At 40.1% G+C, this 23,561-nt stretch overlaps 2 protein-coding genes across 2 annotated transcripts; one reads left to right on the forward strand and one right to left on the reverse strand.

The window, feature by feature from the left end:
* Positions 1-1,291: 1,291 nt before the first annotated feature.
* Positions 1,292-15,304, forward strand: atp2a1l (ATPase sarcoplasmic/endoplasmic reticulum Ca2+ transporting 1, like). The gene is made up of 23 exons (XM_014998536.2): positions 1,292-1,569; positions 2,204-2,221; positions 2,389-2,471; positions 3,648-3,752; positions 5,004-5,142; positions 7,031-7,111; positions 7,199-7,284; positions 7,371-7,668; positions 7,763-7,929; positions 8,294-8,382; positions 8,475-8,577; positions 8,669-8,800; positions 8,914-9,030; positions 9,106-9,324; positions 10,121-10,232; positions 10,373-10,596; positions 10,695-10,915; positions 10,990-11,192; positions 11,276-11,361; positions 11,445-11,578; positions 11,658-11,775; positions 12,455-12,572; positions 14,665-15,304. Exons 1-23 carry the CDS (start codon positions 1,452-1,454, stop codon positions 14,682-14,684), a joined length of 2,991 nt encoding a protein of 996 aa, XP_014854022.2. The 5' UTR covers positions 1,292-1,451; the 3' UTR covers positions 14,685-15,304.
* On the reverse strand, positions 15,305-22,749 carry sult1st6 (sulfotransferase family 1, cytosolic sulfotransferase 6). Its single transcript, XM_014998537.2, has 7 exons — positions 22,092-22,749; positions 21,211-21,339; positions 19,589-19,686; positions 19,348-19,474; positions 18,413-18,507; positions 17,299-17,479; positions 15,305-15,615 (listed from the first exon to the last, which is right to left on the reverse strand). Exons 1-7 carry the CDS (start codon positions 22,276-22,278, stop codon positions 15,503-15,505), a joined length of 930 nt encoding a protein of 309 aa, XP_014854023.2. The 5' UTR covers positions 22,279-22,749; the 3' UTR covers positions 15,305-15,502.
* Between the last annotated feature and the right edge of the window lie 812 nt (positions 22,750-23,561).

The raw sequence follows: 23,561 nt of genomic DNA on the forward strand, positions 1-23,561 counted from the left end.
TAAATAAATACACACAAAAAAAACAATCAGAGCCAGGAGGGTTGTCAATCAACCTTGTGTATTCGCTGCTAAATGTGCTAAAGGCATAAAAACAAGTTACTGTTACAGGAAAACCATTTATCTGCCATTATGGGAGGCCATGCTAACTGGACTTAGCATTCGTGACAGGCAGCGGTAGCTGCAGAGGGAGGATAAGCAGCGTCATACAGAGGGTGACTGACAGCACCAAAACTCTCCTCCTGGCTCTGATTGGTTGTTTCTAGATAACCAATCAATCTCAACCCAAACTGTCACAACACAGTGACAGTTTCAACAAAAATGAAAAAAAAAATACTTTTTATAAACTTGCATACTGCAGCTTTAACAGGTAAAAATGGAACAAGAAAATATACACAAATATTTACAATAAATTACATACAGTAAAGAGATCGAGTCATCCAGTTCATGTTATATAATAATGAGTTTAAAATGCATTACAGTGTGAAAGAGATCTGCACCAACTGAAAATGAAACAAATGTTTTCAGGTTTATTTGTGTAGCACATTTCAGCAACAAAGCAGTTCAAGGTGCTTTACATCATAAAAACACTAAGATACAAAGTCACAGAACACAGACTCAACAACTGAAGCATCCATTTTGTCAAGTGTCATCGCTGCACATCAGAATGTTGATTTAATGAGAGAGCCAATCAACATTTGTCGGTTGGGGATAAATGTTGCAGTTTCAGTCCCCAGTCGAACCCAATCTACTGGGTGTGAAAACACTTTATGTCTCATCTAACTGGGTGGGCATCTGTGTAAAATCGCAGATGCTTCTAAACATCCTTGCAGAGATTTCAGGGATGAGCAGCTTCACCTGTGCCAACTGTGCCAGCTTGTTCCCTGAGTCAGTCTGCCTCCCACCAGTTTGGCCATCGTCTTGAGCAGAAACCAGTTGATCCGTCAATCAGTGCCCCCCACAGCCCTCCCTCTGCGCTCCCCCCAGTCCACCCGCCCTTTCATAATCTCCCATCTTTGCTCTCTCACCTTCTCCCTTCTTCTTATTCCACTGACCATGCATGTTCCAAAAACAGGTCTCATTTCCATTCACAACACCTCCTTCTCCTTCCAGCCCCTCTCCTGCATCACCTCCTACTTTCCAAATCCAACTCCATAGTTTCACCTCCTCATTGCTCCACCTCAAACCCCACCCTTCAACCCCCACCACCAGCATGTCGGCCTATGCAGGAATTTGGAGTGGGGTGTTCCTCCCATCCCCTAGCCCATTCGGGGTATAAAACCCTCCGTCTGTACGCACCCATTCGCTCTTTCTGTCAGTCCAGCACTCCTGAATTGGAGGGTGCCACACTTCTAGGTGAGGGCGGTGGACCAAGGGTTGAACATTGCAGAAACAGAAGCACAGCAACAGGAGAATAAGAGCGTGGATAGGCACGGCTAGTCTATCCTGAGAGGATGGAGAACGCACACACAAAGTCAACGGCAGAATGCCTGGCTTACTTCGGGGTGAACGAGAACGTCGGCCTCTCTCCCGACCAGGTCAAGAAGAGCCTGGAGAAATACGGCTTCAATGGTGAGAGTCCAGGCAATGGGGATGGAGGGGTTTGGCATTTAGTCCGTTCAGAAAACTACGTTACTTCCACCAGACATCTTCTGGTTTTCAGTTGGGTTGACATCAGCGTAGCTTTCTGAAAACTCTCGTTGCTTTAGAGTGGACTTACAACAGCTGGTAAAATGCAGAGATACTGAGAAGCAGAGACTTTGCTGGCTGTGAGGAGCTATTTAAAGATAGCCGAAGAAGATGGCTGGAGAGCGAGAGAGACAGGTGACGGCTCAAGAAACTTCCTGGGTGATATATGGACCGGCTCAACCAGCAGAGGCAGATCATTTTAGAGTTGGTAATGCAGACAGGGCCTTAGATGGGTTATTTGCTGATATATCTGATCAATAACCGTTGGCTAAGGGTCTTCATTGCATGAATTGTCTGTAAACATTTTAGTGAACGATCATTTAACAGAAGAACACTGCGGCTTGACTTTTTTAATTGAAGTTCCTTCACAAATTTGAGAAATCTTTGCGTTTTGGTGAATTTATGTTGAGAATTTCCCCAAACATTTCATGAAAACATGCTTCTCCAGTGAACACTGACTAAACGATGCATTTCCTTGTCTCTCTCTGCCTCCGCCATGCCTCAACTTGATCTCCAGAGCTTCCTGCTGAGGAAGGTAAGTGTCCACTTGAGTACCTCCTCCACATGAGCGCCAATTACATTGAGCAATCCCATTAAGCAATGACATAGCAGCAAAAGTTGGACGATGTTTGTCCATCATTGGCGACGATTTCTCAATATTCCCTCCTGTCATTGGCTGATTTGACTGTTTGTGTCTCTCAGGCAAGAGCATCTGGGAGCTGATCATTGAGCAGTTTGAGGACTTGCTCGTCAGGATCTTGCTGCTGGCCGCATGCATCTCTTTTGTAAGTTATTTCATGCCATTTATCTTCCACTTTCATTGACATTAACACATTTAAAAGCTTTAAAAACACATGAAGACTTTCACTTTTTCATTTAATCTTCAATCACGAAAACCAATGTAGCAAATCCAGACTTGTCAATCACAACCCTTGTGGCCACTTTTGTGAAATACAACTCTACATCCCCCCTTCTTCAAGGCCCTCGACCCCTCTATGTATTTTTAAAGACGACAACTTGAGAAGCCGCAGCGCAAAGGGCTTGTAGGAGGTGTATTAATTGCTGTGCCTAGTTTTCGTGGCCAGCTGTCACGATGGCCTTAGAAGGCGAATATTAAGAAGCCAACGGGAGAAGGGGGCCCGTGAAAGTGTAGGGCTGCAGGGGTGAGGGGTTTATTTTAAGAAAGCCCCCAAGCTGAGGGGAGAAACCGAATCCTTCGGGAAAGGTCAGGCGTGAAGGAAGAGATGGAGGAACTCCTCAGGAGGAAACCAGGAGAGGAGAGAAGCTACAGGGTTAAAATTAATGAGGATTGTGTCATCATACAAATTATGTTCAAGACAGTTGTTCAAAACAAAACGTAAATATTTGATAATCCAAGCACAGAGTTGGGTAGTAACTACATTTACTTCAGAAATGTTTTTGCAAAAAGTCTTGTAAAAGTATTTTTTTCTTTTTGTTTTCACCTGAGTACTTTCACTATGAAGTATCGCTTCTTGCACTTGAGTAAAATTTCTGTAAACTCTACCCACTGTGAGTAACGTCAATGAATGAAGAAAAAAAAATCACCAGACACAGACAAACACCTGCAGTTTTTTTTCATAATACATTGAAAGAAATTTAAGTTTTGGCTACTTTTGTTGGTGTGTAATTGTTATTCATATGAATTACTTTCATATTTATCTTTAAAATACTAAAATGTAAACATAACTATATACTTTATCTATCTGATTATGTAATTTTGATGTTTTGATTAGTTAGTACTTGAGCTGCAATTTTACGAAACATTTTTTAGTGCTGCTCTTACTTGAATGCACTTTCTGGGTACTCTACCCACCTCTGTCTAAGTATTTATACATTTCTAAAGCTTCAGACAGTTTTATTTCTCAGAATCCGGACCCGGAATCACCTGAACAGAGTGATTTGTTGACTTTTGTTGACTGTTTTTCCTGCTCTGACCTCAGGTGCTGGCCTGGTTCGAGGAGGGCGAGGAGACCGTCACCGCCTTCGTGGAGCCCTTCGTCATCCTTCTTATCCTCATCGCTAACGCCGTCGTCGGAGTGTGGCAGGTCGGTGACACCGGCCCAAGACATTGAGCAATATCTCCACACGTATCCATTTCAGCGATGACAGAAAGTACTCAGGTTTTTGGTTACGGCCCCTGTTCCGCACCCAGACGCGGTTGCTTCACACCGAAGCTAAAAATAGCTCCGAGATTAAGCTAGCTTAATTCTTCTCGTCATGCAGAAACTATTAGTCAGTCTTAAAGATTATGGAGAACAAGCAGCTGAAACGAATCTCTGCTGGTGTTTTTACGGATGCAAACGATGAATTGTTAATTAATGGTTTACTGGATTAGAATCAGATCCAATCGATTACCTTCACGAATAATATCCGCTTAGACCTTGTTGTAGTTTGGCTTCCATCCAGCAGAGGGCGCCGTTGGTCATCCTTAAACGGATGGCGGATCAGGAAAGAGAAACGGTCCAAATGGAGTCTGGTTTGGGATGGAAAATGCACTTTATGCGGTTCTGTTTTGAAATATAAACATTTGACAAGCCTAAGTTTAACCTTAATAGCTCACATTTAGCCGAGCAGCACCAACTTCTCACTCAGAAATTACTGATTTGCTAGGAAGGCGAGGATGTGATGATGACAGAAAAGTGGAGAGCGTACAAAGTAACAATGTATAAAAATGTATAAAAACAAGGTTCAGATATAATGTGAATTTTTAACTTGAGCATATTATGAAAAATGTAGCCCTTTGTGTTGTAGAAAGATGGTCAAATACAAAAGAAAACTCAGCTTTTTAAAAAACAATGGCTGCTTGGCAATTAGACCAATAAGAGCAATTAAATGTAGTTTAACTCATCCTTAGCTGTTTTCTTCAGTTTTTAAATCTTGTCTCAATATTATCAGAAGTGGGCAGAGTAACCAAAAATTTTGTTCAAGTAAGAGTAGCACTACTTTAACATATTTCTACTGAAGTAAAAAGTAGCCATCCAAGAAATTACTCAAGAGTCTGCTCAAGAACTGAGTAACTGATCAAATAATTAGTCCTTTAATATTTAGAAATTACATCATCAGACAGACCAAAAAAATATAGCTAAGTGGAAAGTTTGGTATTTTAAGGACCAAAATGACAATAATTCATTTATGTAACAAAAAACAACAAAATCAGGCAAAACAAAAAACTTCCAAATCTGTTTCTTTCAATAAAAAGGTTCAAAAAAGTTACTTAAATAAATATAATTGAGTAAATGAAACTAGTTACTACCCACCCACCTCTGAACATCATCTCCTCACTTGTCTGTCCTCAGGAGCGTAACGCTGAAAGCGCCATCGAGGCTCTCAAGGAGTACGAGCCTGAGATGGGCAAAGTTTACCGTTCTGACAGAAAGAGTGTGCAGAGGATCAAGGCCAGAGAAATCGTCCCTGGAGACATTGTGGAGGTGTCTGGTAAGAGCTGCTCAGGCTCGTCACTGTGGCTGAAAGATTGGATTTCTGTGAGATGATGAGAGGCAACAGGTCCTGACAGCAAAAAGCACCACAAATATTGGGCTTTGTGTAATCTTTAATTCTACCAGGACTTTCCTTTAGACTGAAGAGACATCCATGTTTCGGATTTGACCCAGCATGAGTTCTGATTTGAATCTGACAGAAAATCTGTGGAGGGAGATAAAGATGATGGAGATGAAGGCAAAGAGGCCTTCCAACCTCATCATCACCGTAGATAAATGTTTGTTTTTACTTTAGTATATTCTTTATATTATTTTATTATCTTTTGAGAGATGTCTGTCTCACTTCTTTGATGGAGTATTAGGGCCATGCTAAGAAAAAAATAAAATTACGAGAATAAAGTCTGTTCTTAAATATTACAAGTTTATTCTTGTAATATTATTACTTAATCCTCAAATTTTTTTTTATAATTATTATGGTAATACTTTGTTGTTTAATTCCTGTCAGAAATAAGCTTCACAGTTGAATGGATTTATTTATTTTTTTACCTAAATATTTTATTGAAATGTTCTACTTTGAAGATACAACCACATAGCAGCTTGAGCAAACCTATTTTATAATAACTACATCACAGTAACATAAAACTAAAAGTCCATTTTGGGGCTACAGCTAATCAACGCCAGAGAAATGAAAAACAAAATAAAAAGTTTAACAAAGAAAAAACACAGCTTCTGAAAACAACAGGGATAATTATCAAACGAACTGGAAACAGTTTTACTTCCTGCTTCAAGTTTTGATGAATTTCAGGCTGTGTTTAGGGAATCGGAGCGAACAGTACGATCATGGAAAAGCGCGGTGCCTTTTTAAGGCGATGTGTGCAGCCCTGCGGAGCAAACATGCTGACTGTAGCGAATCGTGAGTATAAATACCCTGACCAGCGGCTGCTTCATTTCTTCTCCCCAGCCGGCCATCGCTCACTTTCCTTCATCTGTCCTGTGCACCTGTCATCCGTCCAGCTGGACTGCTCAGCTTAGAGCTGCATTAAACCTCGCTTCATTATGAAATCCACAGGTTGATTTATAGTGTTTTCTAATGACTTTGGGGTCATTTGCAAATTAATTCTTAGAGGTATTTTCCTTGCTTTGACACATTTATGTTCTCCAGTTAGGGAGAAGCTAGATTAGATACAACACACCACAAGACAGTAAAACAGGACAAATAAATTATCTAAAAAATAGTGAAACAAGGTAAAATATGCTCAGGAAAAAATGGAAAATAAAAAAGACTCAGCTTGTCCCTGGCTCAAGCCATTTACTGCATGTCTGCCATTTTCCTGTCAAAAACAGTTTTTTACAGGCCACCAGTGCCAAAAAGACCCTAAAACTGAATGATTTGATAACAGTCGTGTTATGGTTAAATATTTAGACCATTCTTAATGATTAAAGGGGGAATGTTGGTATTGCAATCAAACCCTTCTTAAAATGGCTGGGCAGCTTTTTCTGCATGTTTTGATTGGTAATTTTATAATTTTATGTGTGGTGCTGAGCTCCAAGGCCTCCATGCCATCACCCTAATCTTTAGTTTCCTTCAGTCTCAATTAGATTCAAGCCAGGACTCCATCTGGCCGCTCCGAAACATTAACATTACTTCCAGTTGTATTAAATATACTCGAAAATTTAAAGATCACCTTAAAACAAAATTTGAATAATTATGGGCTTAAATATTCAGATTAGTTTCTACGTGTTTATTTGATCTTTTTTCATGTATTTTAATTAATTTTTTTGATATTGAATTTTGGCTGCAGCTGTAGAAAAACTAACCCACACTTCAATGAACCCTTCATGGTTTATGTAGGAGTTCAGTAGATTATTCTCTATAATCCCAACAGTTGGTGACAAAGTCCCCGCTGACATCAGGATTGTTTCCATCAAGTCCACCACCCTGCGTGTTGACCAGTCCATCCTCACTGGTAAAGTCTCCTAAAAAATATCTTAGTTGTGTTTTTATTCTTCCATCTCTGTGGCGTTTGGTAAATCTTTTGTTTTTTGCTCCTCAGGTGAGTCCGTCAGTGTGATCAAGCACAATGAGGCCGTCCCCGACCCCAGAGCCGTCAACCAGGACAAGAAGAACATGCTTTTCTCTGTGAGTGTCCTGCTGCTGTCCAGTTCATCACCAATTTGTCTCTGTTGCACCTGACGTCGTTCACCTAACTTTCACTGCTGCTGCAGGGCACCAACATCGCTGCTGGCAAGGCCATTGGCGTGGTTGCAGCCACCGGCGTCTCCACCGAGATCGGCAAGATCCGTGACCAGATGGCCGCCACCGAGCAGGAGAAGACTCCTCTGCAGGCCAAGCTGGACGAGTTCGGCGAGCAGCTGTCCAAGGTTATCTCACTCATCTGTGTCGCCGTCTGGGCCATCAACATCGGCCACTTCAACGACCCAGTCCACGGTGGCTCATGGATCCGTGGTGCCGTCTACTACTTCAAGATTGCCGTTGCTTTGGCTGTGGCTGCCATTCCTGAGGGTAAGGAGGGAAAATAAAGAGTTTTCTTTTGTTCTCTTCCTTGTTTTCCTCTTTGTTTATCAATTGACTTTAAGTATCCTTCATGAACACCAAGGTCTGCCTGCTGTCATCACCACCTGTCTGGCTCTTGGCACCCGCCGTATGGCCAAGAAGAACGCCATCGTCAGGAGTCTGCCCTCTGTGGAGACCCTGGGCTGCACCTCTGTCATCTGCTCCGACAAGACTGGCACCCTCACAACCAACCAGATGTGTGTGACCAAGGTGGGTGTTTACCAAAGAGGAATGATAAATGGCCTGCACTGGTATAGTTCTTTACCAAGTTCAGAGGACCCCAAAGCTCTTCAAACATTAAATTCAGTCATTCAATGTTGTGTTCCTGTTGGTGTTTGAAAAGGGGCCACAACCAGCAGGTGATTAACAGGCTTCTGTATTACTTGATGGCATGCAGAGGAGGGCATGTACTCATTTGAATCAACTATTCTCTAATAGAGACACATCTAAAACATGCAGGGCAGTGGTCCTGGAGGACTGGAATTGAGAAACTCTGCTATTGAATGATATGTTGATAGTTTTCTGTCGTAGACTGCATTTATCAAAGGAAAACCAATCGTTTCCTCTCCTCCAGATGTTTGTTATCAAGAACGTTGATGGGGACCATGTTGACCTTGATGCCTTTGACATCTCTGGCTCCAAGTACACCCCAGAGGGCGAGGTGTAAGTCTGTCTTCACTATAATTCGTCATTGTTCAGAGACCATTGATGCTCTTGAATCACGTATTGATTTGGATTTGCCCCTTTCCCTTCAGTTCCCAGGGAGGTAACAAGGTGAACTGCAGCCAATACGATGGCCTCGTTGAGCTGGCAACCATCTGTGCTCTGTGCAACGACTCCTCTCTGGACTACAACGAGGTAAACCTCAAAGCTGCCTGTGTGCCAGAGAGAAACCCAACCGCTGTCAGTGATGAAACCAAGTCACCCTATCATCATCTTTGTTCTCCAGTCCAAGAAGATCTATGAGAAGGTCGGTGAGGCCACTGAGACTGCCCTGTGCTGTCTGGTTGAGAAGATGAACGTCTTTAACAGCAATGTGAAGAACCTGTCCAGGATTGAGAGAGCCAACGCCTGCTGCTCTGTAAGTTTGCTCTTCACATACGTAAAGCTACGAGAATCATTGCTCTTGGTTAAATATTTAGCGACTGTGACGTACTTGATAGTAATGCCTCCCTTCTCTTTATCCTCTCAAAGGTGATTAAGCAGCTCATGAAGAAGAACTTTACTCTGGAGTTCTCCCGTGACAGGAAGTCCATGTCTGTGTACTGCACTCCAGGCAAGGGCGACGGTGGCGCCAAGATGTTCGTTAAGGTGGGTTCTTATTCTGTTGTGCACCAATCTGAGCCTTAATAAGGCATTCCTTATCCAATCCTGCTGTCTCTGCAGGGTGCCCCTGAGGGTGTGATTGAGAGGTGTGCCTATGTCCGCGTTGGCACCACCCGCGTTCCCTTGACCAACGCCATCAAGGACAAGATCATGGCCGTCATCAGGGACTGGGGTACCGGCCGTGACACTCTGCGTTGTCTGGCTCTTGCCACACGCGACAGCCCACTGAAGCCAGAGGAGATGAACCTTGAGGACTCAACCAAGTTTGCCGATTATGAGGTGGGACATGGATATCGGCTGTTATGAGATGTCGAGTCAGAATACCATAGTTCACCATATGACAAAGTTAAGACTGTTGCCTTTATCTGACTGTCATTGGGATGGAGATGGAGTACACCATGGAAAAGCCACCAGTCCATCAAAGGACAACATAGAGGCAGTCAAACTTAGGGCAAGTTAGAGAGACTACTTAACCTAACAGCTGGACTACCCAGAGAGAACCCATACATGTGCAGGGAGACTGTAGAAACTCCATGCAAGGATTCAACCCCAGGACCTTAAAGGCAACAGTGGTACCAACATGCATCACACACAACATACAACACATCCACCTACATGTTTATCTTGTCTGATTCTGTACTTAAAATCTTACATAGTATTGATAGGAATTTTCTTCTACAATAACCATTGGTTGTCAAAAAGGCACATGCCAGGTGAAAAGTAAAACACTGATGGGTACGAGACATCTTGTGTTAGACAATGTCTTGACTTTTCATGCCTGACTTCCTCCTGTATGAAATGACCAAAACTCTGAAGGGGCAAACAATACCAAAGCACCAAAATTTAGGAGAGGATGTAAAGTAGACGCTTTTGTTGAACCGAATACATTGTGTGCACATAAAGTGTTCGTCCATTAACCATGTTGTGTGATGAAGTAACAGTCTGGCAGTGGGAAGCTTCTTTTAAATCACATGATGGTGTAGCAGCTTTGAAACCACAACCAGAATCCAGTCAATGATTTGCTCGATATTGAGACTTTAACAACATGCCTTAATCGTCACCCTTCCCTCCTCAGACTGATCTGACCTTCGTTGGCTGCGTTGGTATGCTGGATCCCCCTCGTAAGGAGGTCACTGGCTCCATCGAGCTGTGCAGAGATGCTGGAATCCGTGTCATTATGATCACTGGTTAGTATCGGGCAATTTCACAATCTGATCGCAGGCTGTGTTAATGTGATGCCTCATGCATAGTAAAATGCTAAGCATGTTTCTGGAGAGTTAAAACAATCCTTCAAATTGGAGACCAAATGTTTCCCTTTGGATTCTAGGTGACAACAAGGGAACTGCTATTGCCATCTGCCGTCGCATTGGCATCTTCGGTGAGGATGAGGATGTTTCTGGCAGGGCCTACACCGGACGTGAGTTTGACGATCTGCCCATTAGCGAGCAGTCCGAGGCCGTGCGCAGGGCTTGCTGCTTCGCCCGTGTGGAGCCAGCCCACAAGTCCAAGATTGTTGAGTTTCTTCAGGGTTACGATGACATTACAGCCATGGTAAGAGCTCTGGACCTTGTGATGCAGCCTTAACTTGATACGTATGATGTCATTCAGTACATCAAAATCTAAATGATGGTTGTTTCTTCCCACCACAGACCGGTGATGGAGTGAACGATGCCCCGGCCCTGAAGAAGGCCGAGATCGGCATCGCCATGGGCTCTGGCACTGCCGTTGCCAAGTCTGCCTCTGAGATGGTCCTGGCTGACGACAACTTTTCCTCCATTGTGGCTGCTGTTGAGGAAGGCAGAGCTATTTACAACAACATGAAGCAGTTCATCCGCTACCTCATCTCCTCCAACGTCGGTGAGGTTGTCTGGTGAGTGACTTGCGTGACTTAAGCAATGTCTTTCCTTCGTTCCTTGAGTTAACCTATGTTGTCTGTTTGTTCAGTATCTTCCTGACCGCTGCTCTGGGTCTGCCTGAGGCTCTGATCCCCGTCCAGCTGCTCTGGGTCAACCTGGTCACTGATGGTCTGCCCGCCACTGCTCTGGGCTTCAACCCTCCTGATCTGGACATCATGGGCAAACCCCCACGTTCCCCCAAGGAGCCTTTGATCTCTGGATGGCTGTTCTTCAGATACATGGCTATTGGTGGTAAGTAAGAGATTTAGTTTGGGTTTCATTTAATTGTAGGACAAAGTCTTGCAGACGTTGATGCTGGTGTCCAACCCCAACAGGATACGTTGGTGCTGCCACTGTTGGCGGTGCTGCCTGGTGGTTCCTCTATGACTCCACCGGACCCGGCATCACCTACTACCAGCTGGTAAGCTATGGTGTCTTTTTCTATACGTCTTCCACCAATACAGCAGAAATGCCTCGCTGAGCCCCCCCATCTTTCTGGTCTAGTCCCACTTCATGCAGTGCCATGATGAGAACGAGGACTTCGCCGGTCTCGACTGCGAGATCTTTGAGGCAGCTCCACCCATGACCATGGCCCTGTCTGTGCTGGTCACCATTGAGATGTGCAACGCTCTCAACAGGTTCTTAACCTTCATAATCACAAATAAATCTTAGGTCTGCTTTGTTAGCCTCAACTGATGTGTCCCTGTCTTTGGCCAGCTTGTCTGAGAATCAGTCTCTGGTGCGTATGCCCCCATGGAGCAACTTCTGGCTGCTTGCCGCCATGACCCTGTCCATGTCCCTGCACTTCATGATCATCTATGTTGACCCACTGCCCGTAAGTCCATTGTACCAATTTTGTCTCTGAATTCCATACATATTTTAAAGGTGACCTACTGTGCTTCCTGAACAGGTTAGGATTAGTCTGCAGGCTGCACAAAACACGATTCATCTTTTTTGCACAAAATCGTTCTGAGATTGATTTTGTGCAAAAAAAAAATCTCTTTTAATCCAAATAAGATGATGCTGGCCAACTAAATGTTTACACTCCCACACGAAAATGGATATGCAATCAATATCCATTTTCCTTACATCTTTGAAAAGCAAACACGGAGCCTAATGCACAACCAACAAGAATACAGCAAGTTGTCTCTGGATGGCAAGTCATAAATCCTAAGCAAAAATGGAAGTACAAAAAATGTGCAAAATTTGAATTATGTGTAATAGATCCCCTTTAAAAAGTCTTAAATTTGACTTGCTGAAAACTGCAGATACTCTGATGAAGGAATGTCAACGGGGTGCTTCCTATTGGTTGTGACTTAATCAGAAGGTTTTAGAAACTGCTCGTTTTCCATACACCAAAAAAATGTCTTGCTTTTTTTAAGTATCTGGGCTGTTTTTAGAAGCAGTTGAGACCCAAATGGAAGTACAAAAAAGTACAAAAAGTGATTTTTTTGAGAGGCCATTTTTAAAATGAAAGTTGCTCTGACCTCCACCTTTAACCTCCGCCTCCACAGATGATCTTCAAGCTGACCCATCTGTCATTTGAGCAGTGGATGATGGTCCTGAAACTTTCCTTCCCTGTCATCCTCATTGATGAGGTGTTGAAGTTCATGGCCCGCAACTACGTTGAGAGTGAGTAGCCTCACGCTTTTGGGCGTCTGCCATTTAAAATAAGTAAAAAGTTTCCTGAAGTAACCATTCATATTAATTTCTCTGCTGGATAATTCATTAATACCTCATTGTTTTAAGGAATCATTAATATTTTTACAGTTTTCATCACTGCAAATTTCCCTTCATTAACTTCCATTAAGTTTGTTTGACCTTACCTGACCTGTCATGTCTCTCACCTCCTTTCATCATTAATTCACTCATTCTGCTCATTTCCAGAATAAATTTGAACAACCCATCTCCGTTAACCTGTAACTAAAACAAGGTATTCCACTGTTTGTCGCTAGTGGGGATAAGGTGTGCATTAGCCGTTGATGTTTGTGGTTGTTTGTCTTTTCCATGTCCGGCACTTGCATTTAGTCTGTGTTTCTCCGCAATTTTAAACAACAATATAGAAAAATACATTTTTCAGTGCAGCTTCTCCTTCTGTTAGTTCTGCTTACTGCTAGTTTTGCTTCTGACACTGTGCTGGTGAGTCTGAGTCGTCACTGTTCAACGTCGTGTTGCTTTGGGTTTCCATGTCTGATAAAGAACAGGCTTAAATCTTAGACATCTTCTACTGAAAATGTAGAAAAATAACCTTTAACTTGAGTGCATTTATTCAGTGGGGGAAAAAATCCCACATAGAGGAATAATTGTTTTTTGAAAATACTAATAATTGGTGCCATTGGTTTGTCTGAGAAAAATCTGCATTTCAGTAAAAAGATTTCAAAAGTTTTGAATGTTATATAAAAAAATATGTAGTTTTTAAACCTTTGATGCAGATAACCAGCCCAGCAAATCAGTAGAAACCATATTAGCATCAATGCAGCTTAAACAATTAGCATTACAAAAACAACAGTTCTTATTTCTGTGAGTTTAGGTAAGGCCAGTTTAACACATTCAACAACTAGGCAATTAAAAGTGCTTTACATGATGAAAACATAATAAAAATACACTGCAGTGATAAAGTAAAGGGCAGTGAAGAATTGAAACAGATGAAATTTCTGATGCATTATTAGTTAAAGGTAACACTAAACAAATGGGTTTTTAGACTTGATTTAAAGAAACTCAGTGTTTCAGCACTTTTGCAGTTTTCTAGAATGCTGCTGCCCCATGTTTGGTTCTGGTTCTGGTCCAGAGCAGAACCAGAACTAAAAGACCTGACTGGTCTGGAACATTGATACAACAACAGCAGATCTTTAGTGTATTTTGTGCTGATTAGTTTCTCTAGATCTTACTGCGCCTTTAATCATGAACATTTTCTTCAGGTGATAAAAGGCCGACTTTGTAACCTTCTCTATGTGTTGCTGAAGGTTCAGACCTGATTTAATCCCTACACCCAGATTTCAGCCCTGACCAATAGTTTCTAGCTGTAAAACCGACTGTGTGCTGCTGACTCTGGATCGCTCCTCTGTAGGTCCAGTTAGTTTTTTCTGTTCAGCTGAAGAGAAACTTGTGGCTCATCCATTTGAACTAAACATCTGTTCAGTGGTTGAAAGGATTCATGGTCGCTTGGTGACATTGTAATTAATGTAGAGCTGAGTATCATCTGCAATGATCAATCTCATAACTTGTGCTAATCTGAGCATGTAGATTTTAAATATGAGGGACCCCAAGATGGAACCCTGTGGTTCACCACTGGTGTTTTTATAACCCGTTAACAAAATGGTTAAACATTTTTTAAAATTCATTGTTTATGTCTTTACTTTTTCTACACTTTATTTTTATTTGACATAAAAATCTCCAACGTCTTTCTGTTTAGATTAAATGTGATTTATTCAATTCAAGGTATGTCAAATGCAGCATTTTTTAAAATTAATTTTAGGCGTTTGGATAAAATCCGAATTACTTTAGCTGAGAGTTAAAATTGAATTTCACCCAACAAATTATGTAGTGTTTTATTTGTTTAGATTTTTACAATTTCAGACAGCTTGCTTCCCCAGATTTAAATAATGTCCAAAGGTTGTCGCCATTATTTTGTTTGTCTATAATAGTATTTGGACTGACTGTTCTTTGTGTTTCTATGCATTTAAAAATTGCATCCTATCTAATTGATCTGTTTCCTCTTCACCAGGCACAGAGGCTAAAAAGTAGAAATGTAGAAGAAGAAAATCTTCTCGAAGCGAAGAAGAAAGCGAGATCATAACCAAAAGGGGGAGCCGTAGTTTTCCAACCAGTAGAAGAAAAGAAAACACTGGAAAATAAACATAAAAACTATAAAAACGTAACAAAAATCCACCGAAAAACAGCCTCCACCTAGAGAAGATTGAATTGAATTAAAGGAGGGAATGTCTGCTGACAAAGTATTAAAATATTTAAGATTTTATTCTAAGACTTAAAGTATGTATTAAAGGTGAATTTTTTTTGTTAACCTCTTGGATATTCTCAGCTGTTGTGTTTTTGTGTCCTCTGTCCATTTTCATATGATTGACTTTCCAGCTCAGTACTTTTATTCTAGTCTTTGTCGCTCTTCGTCTCGCGCAGCCTCCCTGCTTGGCCCGGGCTCTGTACATCGTGTTGTAGGGTTGCAAAAAAATGACTTCATAAGGGCAGAAAAAAAAAACGATAAAAACGCACGCGTCTCCAGCTGCCAGCGTTCGCCGTAGGTACCATGATGGAGGTCTCATGGCATAAAATGGGCACTCAGCCACAGCACTTCTGGTCTTATTTATTGTTTACGTGATGAGCTCTAATAAAGTGACGATTAAAAACTATTTTGTGGAACACATTTATTCACTTTTAGACATAACAAGGTGCAGTGATTAGTGTTGAAACATTTTTTTTTGGATCGTTTGTTTTGGTTTTAAGCTTGTGCCAAATTTGCTGACAGTGCTGCTGTTTATGTGCTGAACAGAGTCAGTTCGTCGGCCTTTGGTTTGCAGGAAATCGTTTCAGAAACCCCTCCAGATCCTCTAGATGAGGCTCCTGAACGGTATGTTGACGTCCTTCATTTGCTTTTCGTAATCCTCGTCAAACATCTTTGACTGCTCGGGTGTAAAATGGTTTTTCCAATCCCCCACTTCACCTGTATTAGAAAATAAAAAAAACATTTAAAAATTAGAAGAACACAGTTCGATATTTAGATACTCAGAAAACTCAGAAGCAAGTTTTTGGCTGATACATCTGATGGTAATTTGCCTTGTTTGGTCACATTTCCTGGGAATTAATTCTTATGAAAGTTTGTTTGGCTAGTTTTTGTACCCAAAAATTTAACTTGAGTTAAACATATTTTTACTTAAGTAAAATGTAAACAACCAAGAAATGACTTAAATTACTTAAGTAATTAAGTAATTTCTTGGTAAAAAAGTATTTGGCAAAAAGTTCAGTCAAGCTGATCAAATTATCAATCATTTAATATTTAATAACTACATCGTCAGATGGACCAAAATGTAAAGTTTAGTGAAATTTTGATATTTTAAGGACCTAAATTAAAATAATTTATAAAATTACAAGATAAAGTCAGGCAAAATAAATTTTTCCAAATCAGTTCCTTTCAAGATAATCTTATGAAACTTTAACTGCAGGTGTGTGTCTCTGTCTGGTGAATGTTTGGTTAAAACATGTTTGTTTTTCACGCAGTGGGTAGAAAATCCAGAAATTTTACTCAAGAAATACTTCATGATAAAATTACTCAAGTAAAAGTAAAAAATAAAGCAGAATAAAAATATTCCTAAAACTACATTCTTCCCAAAAGGTTACTCAAGTAAATGTAACTATTTACTACCCGACTCTGGACCCAATACAGCAGAAAAATACTGAAAACTGAAGGTTTTGCTGCTTTGACTAATTCAGCTGGTAATAATTATCTGACCAGTTGGGGGCGCTCATGGAGCACTGGAAACTACATTTGGACAGGTGATCCTTAAATATGAATTTAAAACAATCTATTAATACTGTGAGGCATTGGAAAAAGTAATAAAAAGGCAGCAGAACACTGAATTCCACACCGTTTGTCCTGATATTCATTAATTATTCAGAACTCAGATGTGACAGGAGTCAATTTTTCATAAAATCCCTTCAGTTCTATGACAGCAGCTTTAAAGGTGCTGAGGAGCCATTTTCATATCAACAATCATCACAAGTGACTGTAAAACTAATTAACAAGAAACAATAATATGAAAACTCCTGATACAAGCTGAAATTAACTGTAAATTTATCTTTCCTCTAACGTCAACGTGGATGTGGGAAAGCCAACCAAAGTGTGTTCCAACTGCCAATCAGAAAACCAGTGGGATGTGGTAATCGCTGTGGTCAGTCACAAGCTAACTACAGTTAGCAACACAAGCTAGCTAACAATAAGACTTTTCAAGTATTCAAATGTTAAAGGAGCGTTCACTAACAGATTGCACACGATGTGACTGTAAAGACTTGCTGATATAAAACCATCAGATGTGGAAAAAAAACTTTACCATGATTTAAATATGGCAGCCATATTGGATTTTGAGGTTGGGGGTTGGAGAGAAAACCCTGAACTTTCCGACTTTTTTTCTTTTCTTCTGAGTATTTCACATTTGCCAACTAAACAAATGATAAAAAACTATATTTCTAAAAAAATTTTCTCTTTAACTGAAAAAGTGATAGTAAGGTACGCTATTTCTCATATTTAGGACCACTACATCAAAGGAACCTTAGTTTGGTCACTAACTTGTATATCTCCATATATTTCCGGATATTGTGCACTGCCAAGTGATTCGCTTGACTGACTCACCTTTCCTCATGAACGGGGAGATGGACTGATCGAAAACAGGCGATGGGATGCAGGAGTAGTTGGCCATCGGGTTCTCCTTCATGTTCTTGAAGGAAGTGAGCTCAACGATCCGGTTGATGACATCATCAGAGACCGACAGGTCCAGATACCTCATGATGCGCTCCACTTCGCGGCGGGGATTCTGTAGGGATTATTGGAACGCTATTCACACTCAGACAATCAACTATGACAAAAACTGAAGCATAAATTAATGAGTTGATTGAAGTACACTGCAAAAACACAAAACCTTACCAAGTGTTTGGTTTAGTTCCTACTGCAAATATCTTAGTTCACATGAAATAAGACAAAACCAACTTAAAAGTAACTTCAGCAAGATATAGGAGTTTGTTTTCGGTAAAAAAACAAAAAATCTACCTGTGAAGCAGGAAATGTCTCCCTTACTTTCAGCTAAATGATTTAATTTTGATGACTTAAGTGAGGCGAAAGCAGCATAATCAGGTTTTAAAGTGAAGTGAGACAATTTGACCTGCATTACCCAATGTGGGTCCTCACAAAGATACAGAAAACCTCAGACTCTCAGCAGTCACCTTGCGCTCACCTTGAGGGAAAATGCAACACTGCAAAAAACATACAAATCTTACTATGTATTTTTGGTTTAGTTTCTAGTGCAAATATAATAGTACACTTAAAATAAGGCAAAACTAACTTAATAAGTAATTTTCAGCAATATGTAGGTGCTTGTTTTAAGTCAATAATTCCTTCATATTGATGAAAAAGTTCTGGCAAATTATTTTACTTATAGCAGGATATTTCTACCATGTTATCAGTAAAATAATCTGTCAGTGGAACTAGAACTAAGCTGAAAAGTTATTTGTAAATTAGTTTTCTCTTATTCATAGTGTACTGAGATAACTGCACTCGAAACTAGATTTTGTGTTTTTGCAGTGTATGGTCATGTCAACCTAAAGAAAGTGTCAAACAATTTGATTAAATCGGACAAAAATCTACACTAGAATTTTTAAATCTTTTCTAAAATCTTCTTGTGTCAAATAGCTTTTAAAACTAGCATTTGATTTTTAGGTTTTAGGTCTTAATTTAACCTTAATGTCCTCACCTCTTTCATGTCCTCGTAGAAGAGGTAAAGGATATTCTTCTCCTCACGTTCCACCCAGTAACCTTTCACATGATCATACCAGGAGCCCCAGGGCACTGAGAAGACGGATTTGGGCGTTTAAGTCGTGATTAAAAGTGTTAAAGCTCATGTTTAACAACTTGGGGGCGTTTTCTCCAACCTCTGGCAGCCAATGCTGCTACATTAACATGTGCATTCTTGATCTTAGAGTGCGAGACTCCTTTTAATTTCTTTTTTTTTCTTCCTGTTTTTACTTTTTATTATTTGATCAAAATACACACATAAATTAATGTATGTGAATTTTTACATTTTTTGTCCTCCAAGTAAAGAACGTGTAAAAAAAAAATAAGTGCAGGATAAAGCAAGTGCTTACTTCAGGCTACCATCCATTTCAAACAGTTACAAAAATATATATTATAGTATTTAAATTGTGAATATGTTTGAAATAAATTTAATCTAACTCTGTTTCTCTATTTTCATGCAAAACACTTTTAATTAACTTATGCATAAATAGTGCTTCACAATTAAAGTTAAATGGTAAAAGCGTTAAGCTTGTGATTCAGTAAAGCAGCAACTATTTCAGTAATGTCAGTTAAACATCAGCAACTAAAAATGCAGCTGAAATTCCTGTGCAGATCTGCAGAGGTTGTTTTCCTTCCACTGGTATTTATATCTGATGCTGGCTGGGCAAGCTGGTGCTAATCTCATCACAACTAGTGAAGCATAAGAAGATTTTTTTAAAGGGAAACACTGATTTAAAAAAAAGGAGGCAACAAAGGTTGCAGAATGTACTAATCATTGTTAAACTCAACAATGAAGTTTAGTAATATGAAGATGTGCTGACTCAGTTTAAAATGGGACTTAACAGTTTATTGAGTTTAAGGAGAAGCAAAAGGAATGAAATTTAACCCACTTACACTCTCCTCTCATGAACTTGTGTATGTAGCCGTCAAAGGGTCCTGGTTCAGGTTGGGTCTTATTCATCAAATCGAAGTGGTAGTAGCTCACCAGGTTGTCTTTGGCATTGCGTGCGACGTAGATGGCCTTCACACGACAAGGAGAAACATGATCACAGATTTACAGTAGGAAGTCCGCCGTGAAGGTAATGTTTGGGTCTGTCACAGTTGTTTGATGAGTCTGTTGGAGATCCGGTTTTACCTTGCATTTGTTTTCCCAAAATCCTAGAGGCACCAACTGAAAAGGAAGATGTGTCTTGATGAGTCTTGGAGGGTTCATTTTGTTCAGAAGATCAAGACCTAAAACGAGAAATTCAGAAACATGTAAAAGACTTAAAATTCAACATGCAACTCTGAGTTCAGGACACACAGAGGTTAGATAACCTGTTTAACATTTTAGATATAGTGCATTGCAAAATATTTAAAGAAGTGTTAATTGAGTTAATCTAAAGCTGATCTTATGGATCTACTAATGATTAACTGATAAGCGGCAATATTCTTAAAAACCTGAGTTTTCCCTTGTGTTAGAGGGCCGACCGTCTGTCCATAACATAAACGGCTACATTTTTCATAATATGCTAACGTTGAGCGTCAAGTAGCAACTCGACCGAATGAGTGAGTTTTATGGTGATAAGGAACTTGTCGAGTGTTTATATTTCAAAACAGAACAGAATAAAATACATTTTGCCTCCCACACCTGACTCAATGGAAGCCCATTTCCGAAAAAATAAAAGACCAACAGGAAGTCACAATTTCGACTTTCAAAGTCATAATTATGAGATTCAAAGTCATAATTTCGACATTCAAAGTCATAATTTCGACTTTCAAAGTCATAATGATGACTTTCAATCTCAAATGACTTTGAAAGTCATAATTATGACTTTCTGTTGGTCTTTTATTTTTTCTTTCATGGCGGAAATGGGCTTTCGGACGACTCTGAATCGCCGTTTTCTCTTTACCGTTCTGGCATAGACATAAACATAGACATAAGATAATTATTATATTATTATATATATATATATTATATTATGTCTATGGACATAAATACATATATGCGTTCTGGCACAAGTCCTTCTCTTCTGGCATGGCCGCCATCTTTTGTTTCTGTTTCAACGGATCCCATTAATGATGACCAGTGTCGCCATCTACTGGATGGCGGCCAAACTACAACACTATAAAATAAGGTCTAAGCGCCTTTTATTAGTTAATCGGTTGGAACTATTTTCGAAAAAAGAGTCATATAGGCTACTGATAATTTCATCCAAGCGTTTTGATAATCAAAAGTTTTTTCATCAAAATTTAAATGTTATTTTTTCTGGTTATAGCATCTTGTAGAGCTTGTAGAGACACCCCCCCAAAAAACCAGGAAAGTGGTTGAAACATTGACTTAGGGTGTTGAATATAAATTCATCCCACAATCCAATTTTTTATTTCAAAAAAAATTTTTTTAAAACATGTCTTATTTTCCCTCCTTTTCAGAATTTACTACTTTACGCAGCTCCAACACATAAAACTCCAATAAAATACATTGAAGTTTGTTGCAAAGTGAAAAACTGCGGTTAGTTTTTAAATTCATGAAATATAAAGAGTTAAATCTATTAATGTTTGAGCCACATACTTTGATGATCGTGTTAAAGGGAAATTCTTACAGGGTAGTAGTGCATTGAGGAGCATTAGACTGGAATAATCGTATGATAACATCCCCCATGAATGGTTTTTACAGATTCTGACACAACACAAACAGAAGAACAAGCTAACAACACTTCACAATCTTCCATCCCAATTAAAAATGAAGGAACAATAATTAGAGGGATGAATGCACACCTGACGGGATCGGGGGTGGAGAGCAGATTTCTAGGAATGGACTCCGGACCGGGGTGGGAGCTCGTTTGCAAGCCTCTGCGTCTCCGTTGTGAAGAAGAAGGTCAATTATCTCCTGAGTCCATGTGGTCCCTAAGGTCCAAAACATAAATCCAATCATTTATCAAGAATATGAAACATTGATTCCCGTCTATTACGTTGCATCAGAAATTGTGCTCAGTCACCCTGGGAAATTTGGGGAACTTGTCAACTTAGAGGATGTTGCAACAGCCAGTAAATATTATTACAAAACTGGGAAACCAACTCAACCACATTAGCTTAAAGGGAGAGGAAAGATTTATGTTTGTAGAGACGATATGAGAAGTCAATGACATCACAGCACTGCAAAAACAGAAAAACATACCAAATATTTTTGGTTTATTTAGTGCAAATATCTAAATACACTTGGAATAACTATTTTACAGGTAACTTTTCAGCAAGTTATAAAAGTTTTTTTTATGCAAATAGTTCCTTAATATTGATGAAAAAGTACTAGTTCCACTGGCAGATTATGTCACTTGTAAAATGGAAAAAAAAAATCTCTTGGTATATGTGAAATAATCTTCCAATGGAACTAGAACTTTTTCATCAATATTAAGGAACTATATTTACTTAAAACAAACTCACTGCACAAGAAACTACACTCAAAATACTTGGTAAGAGTTTTGTTTTTTGCATTGTAGTATTTTCCCTCAAGGTGAGCGCCAAGTGACTGGTGAGAGTTTTTTCCTTGCAGTCCAAATTTTCTATGACAAGCAGCAACTTTCATCAAACAATCTTGTTCAGAGTGATAGATACAGAGATTTAAGGTTAATTTTTACCACGTTTGTGTCTGGAGGCTGTACCTGCTTTGGGGTAGGTTGCGATGAGGAGGTCTGATGGGTCAGGACAGAAAGCCCAGATGGAGTCCCAGTTGTTGGCGATGTGGCACATGAGAGGAACCCCTCTGATGTGGATGAGAGGGAAGCGAGTGATGGAGGAGCTGGCCTTCTCTATGGCCTCCTTGTAGGATAACTCCTTCTCCTCTGCCATGACCGATGCCGATCCGCTTGGGCGAGGAAAATCAGAAAAGAGTTTCAGCAGTGAAATGGCTGAAGAAGTGAAGCCGGCGTGGTCGTTCTCCCCGAAGTTCTGACTTCAGCGGCTTGCTCGGGTGCTGGCTCTATCAACATTCAAGCTCGATTTGCTTCTGCACACAAAGAACTACAACTGTTGACTGTTGCTCCCTGCGTGACCGCCAAGCCCACAGTCAGTGTGCATACTTCCTTGTCCCTGCCATTGTCTCCTCCTTGCGTTGTTACCTGCCTCCCAGGATTCTGTTTTCTGGATTTCTTGTTGTGTTGAGAGTAAATCCTCCCCAGAAGCTGAAAGCAAAAAAAAAAAAAAAAAAAAATCAACAACCTGTCAGAAGATTTTTCTCAGCAAAATTGCTTCAATCTCCTGAAATGTGTTTGCTTTCCCTTCTCTTTATATTTTTGTAACCCGGCTGCCTGAGTGCCTGTACCAGGTTCTTATTTCCTTGTGATCTACACTAAAGTACTCTTATGTAACAATCCCAGTTACGTATGAATTCAACTTCTTTCTTTCTTTCTTTCTTTCTCACACTTTTCTTAACCGTTTCCCCTGTAATTTGAGGAAGGGACAAGGGAGGGAACCGAAAGAGCCATTCAGACGTGAGGTGCAGCCAGAAAACATGCCTGACAGACGGGTTTAATTTTTCACAGAACATCGTGTAATTGCACAGTGTTCCTGGGGGACGGCTCAAATGTCATTCAGTCCTCTCAACTAATACGAAGAAATCACAAGTTATTCGTAAAAGATGAGAGGAAATCTGTGGAAACTCTCCAGCTAAAACACACTTTTGGACCCTTTTAAAGTCAACACAAAGCCAGTCCACACCGGAAAACAATGCTTGCTACATGCCTGTAGATACATTTTTTGTGTCTAGGTCAATTAGTGTCATATCTTCAGATTTCTGCATGTTCTGCTTCGTTTATTTTAGCCACAGGCGGCTGTTTAGACTTTACATTCCAGGATTTCCAGTCTTTACATCCGGCTGACAGTAGAAACAATGTTTTCTCTGTAAATAAGCTCAGCCAAGCAGTTGCATGAGACGCAAAACAAAGGACTGCTACACTGTTTAGGACCTTTTTCTTTTCTTCTTTAAGAAACTGTGGAAATGCGGACAATATAAGCTTAGAGCTGACAGTGATTTTATAAAATACAACTTCACAGATCTTTGAAAGAAAGAATTGGACGTTGAAGTTTTGAGTTTTTTGGGGATTGATCAAAATTATCCACACAACCTACAATAA

The sequence above is a fragment of the Poecilia mexicana genome, unplaced genomic scaffold, assembly GCF_051168715.1.
Source record: "Poecilia mexicana isolate PSO_F unplaced genomic scaffold, ASM5116871v1 scaffold_19, whole genome shotgun sequence".
Taxonomy (NCBI): domain Eukaryota; kingdom Metazoa; phylum Chordata; class Actinopteri; order Cyprinodontiformes; family Poeciliidae; genus Poecilia; species Poecilia mexicana.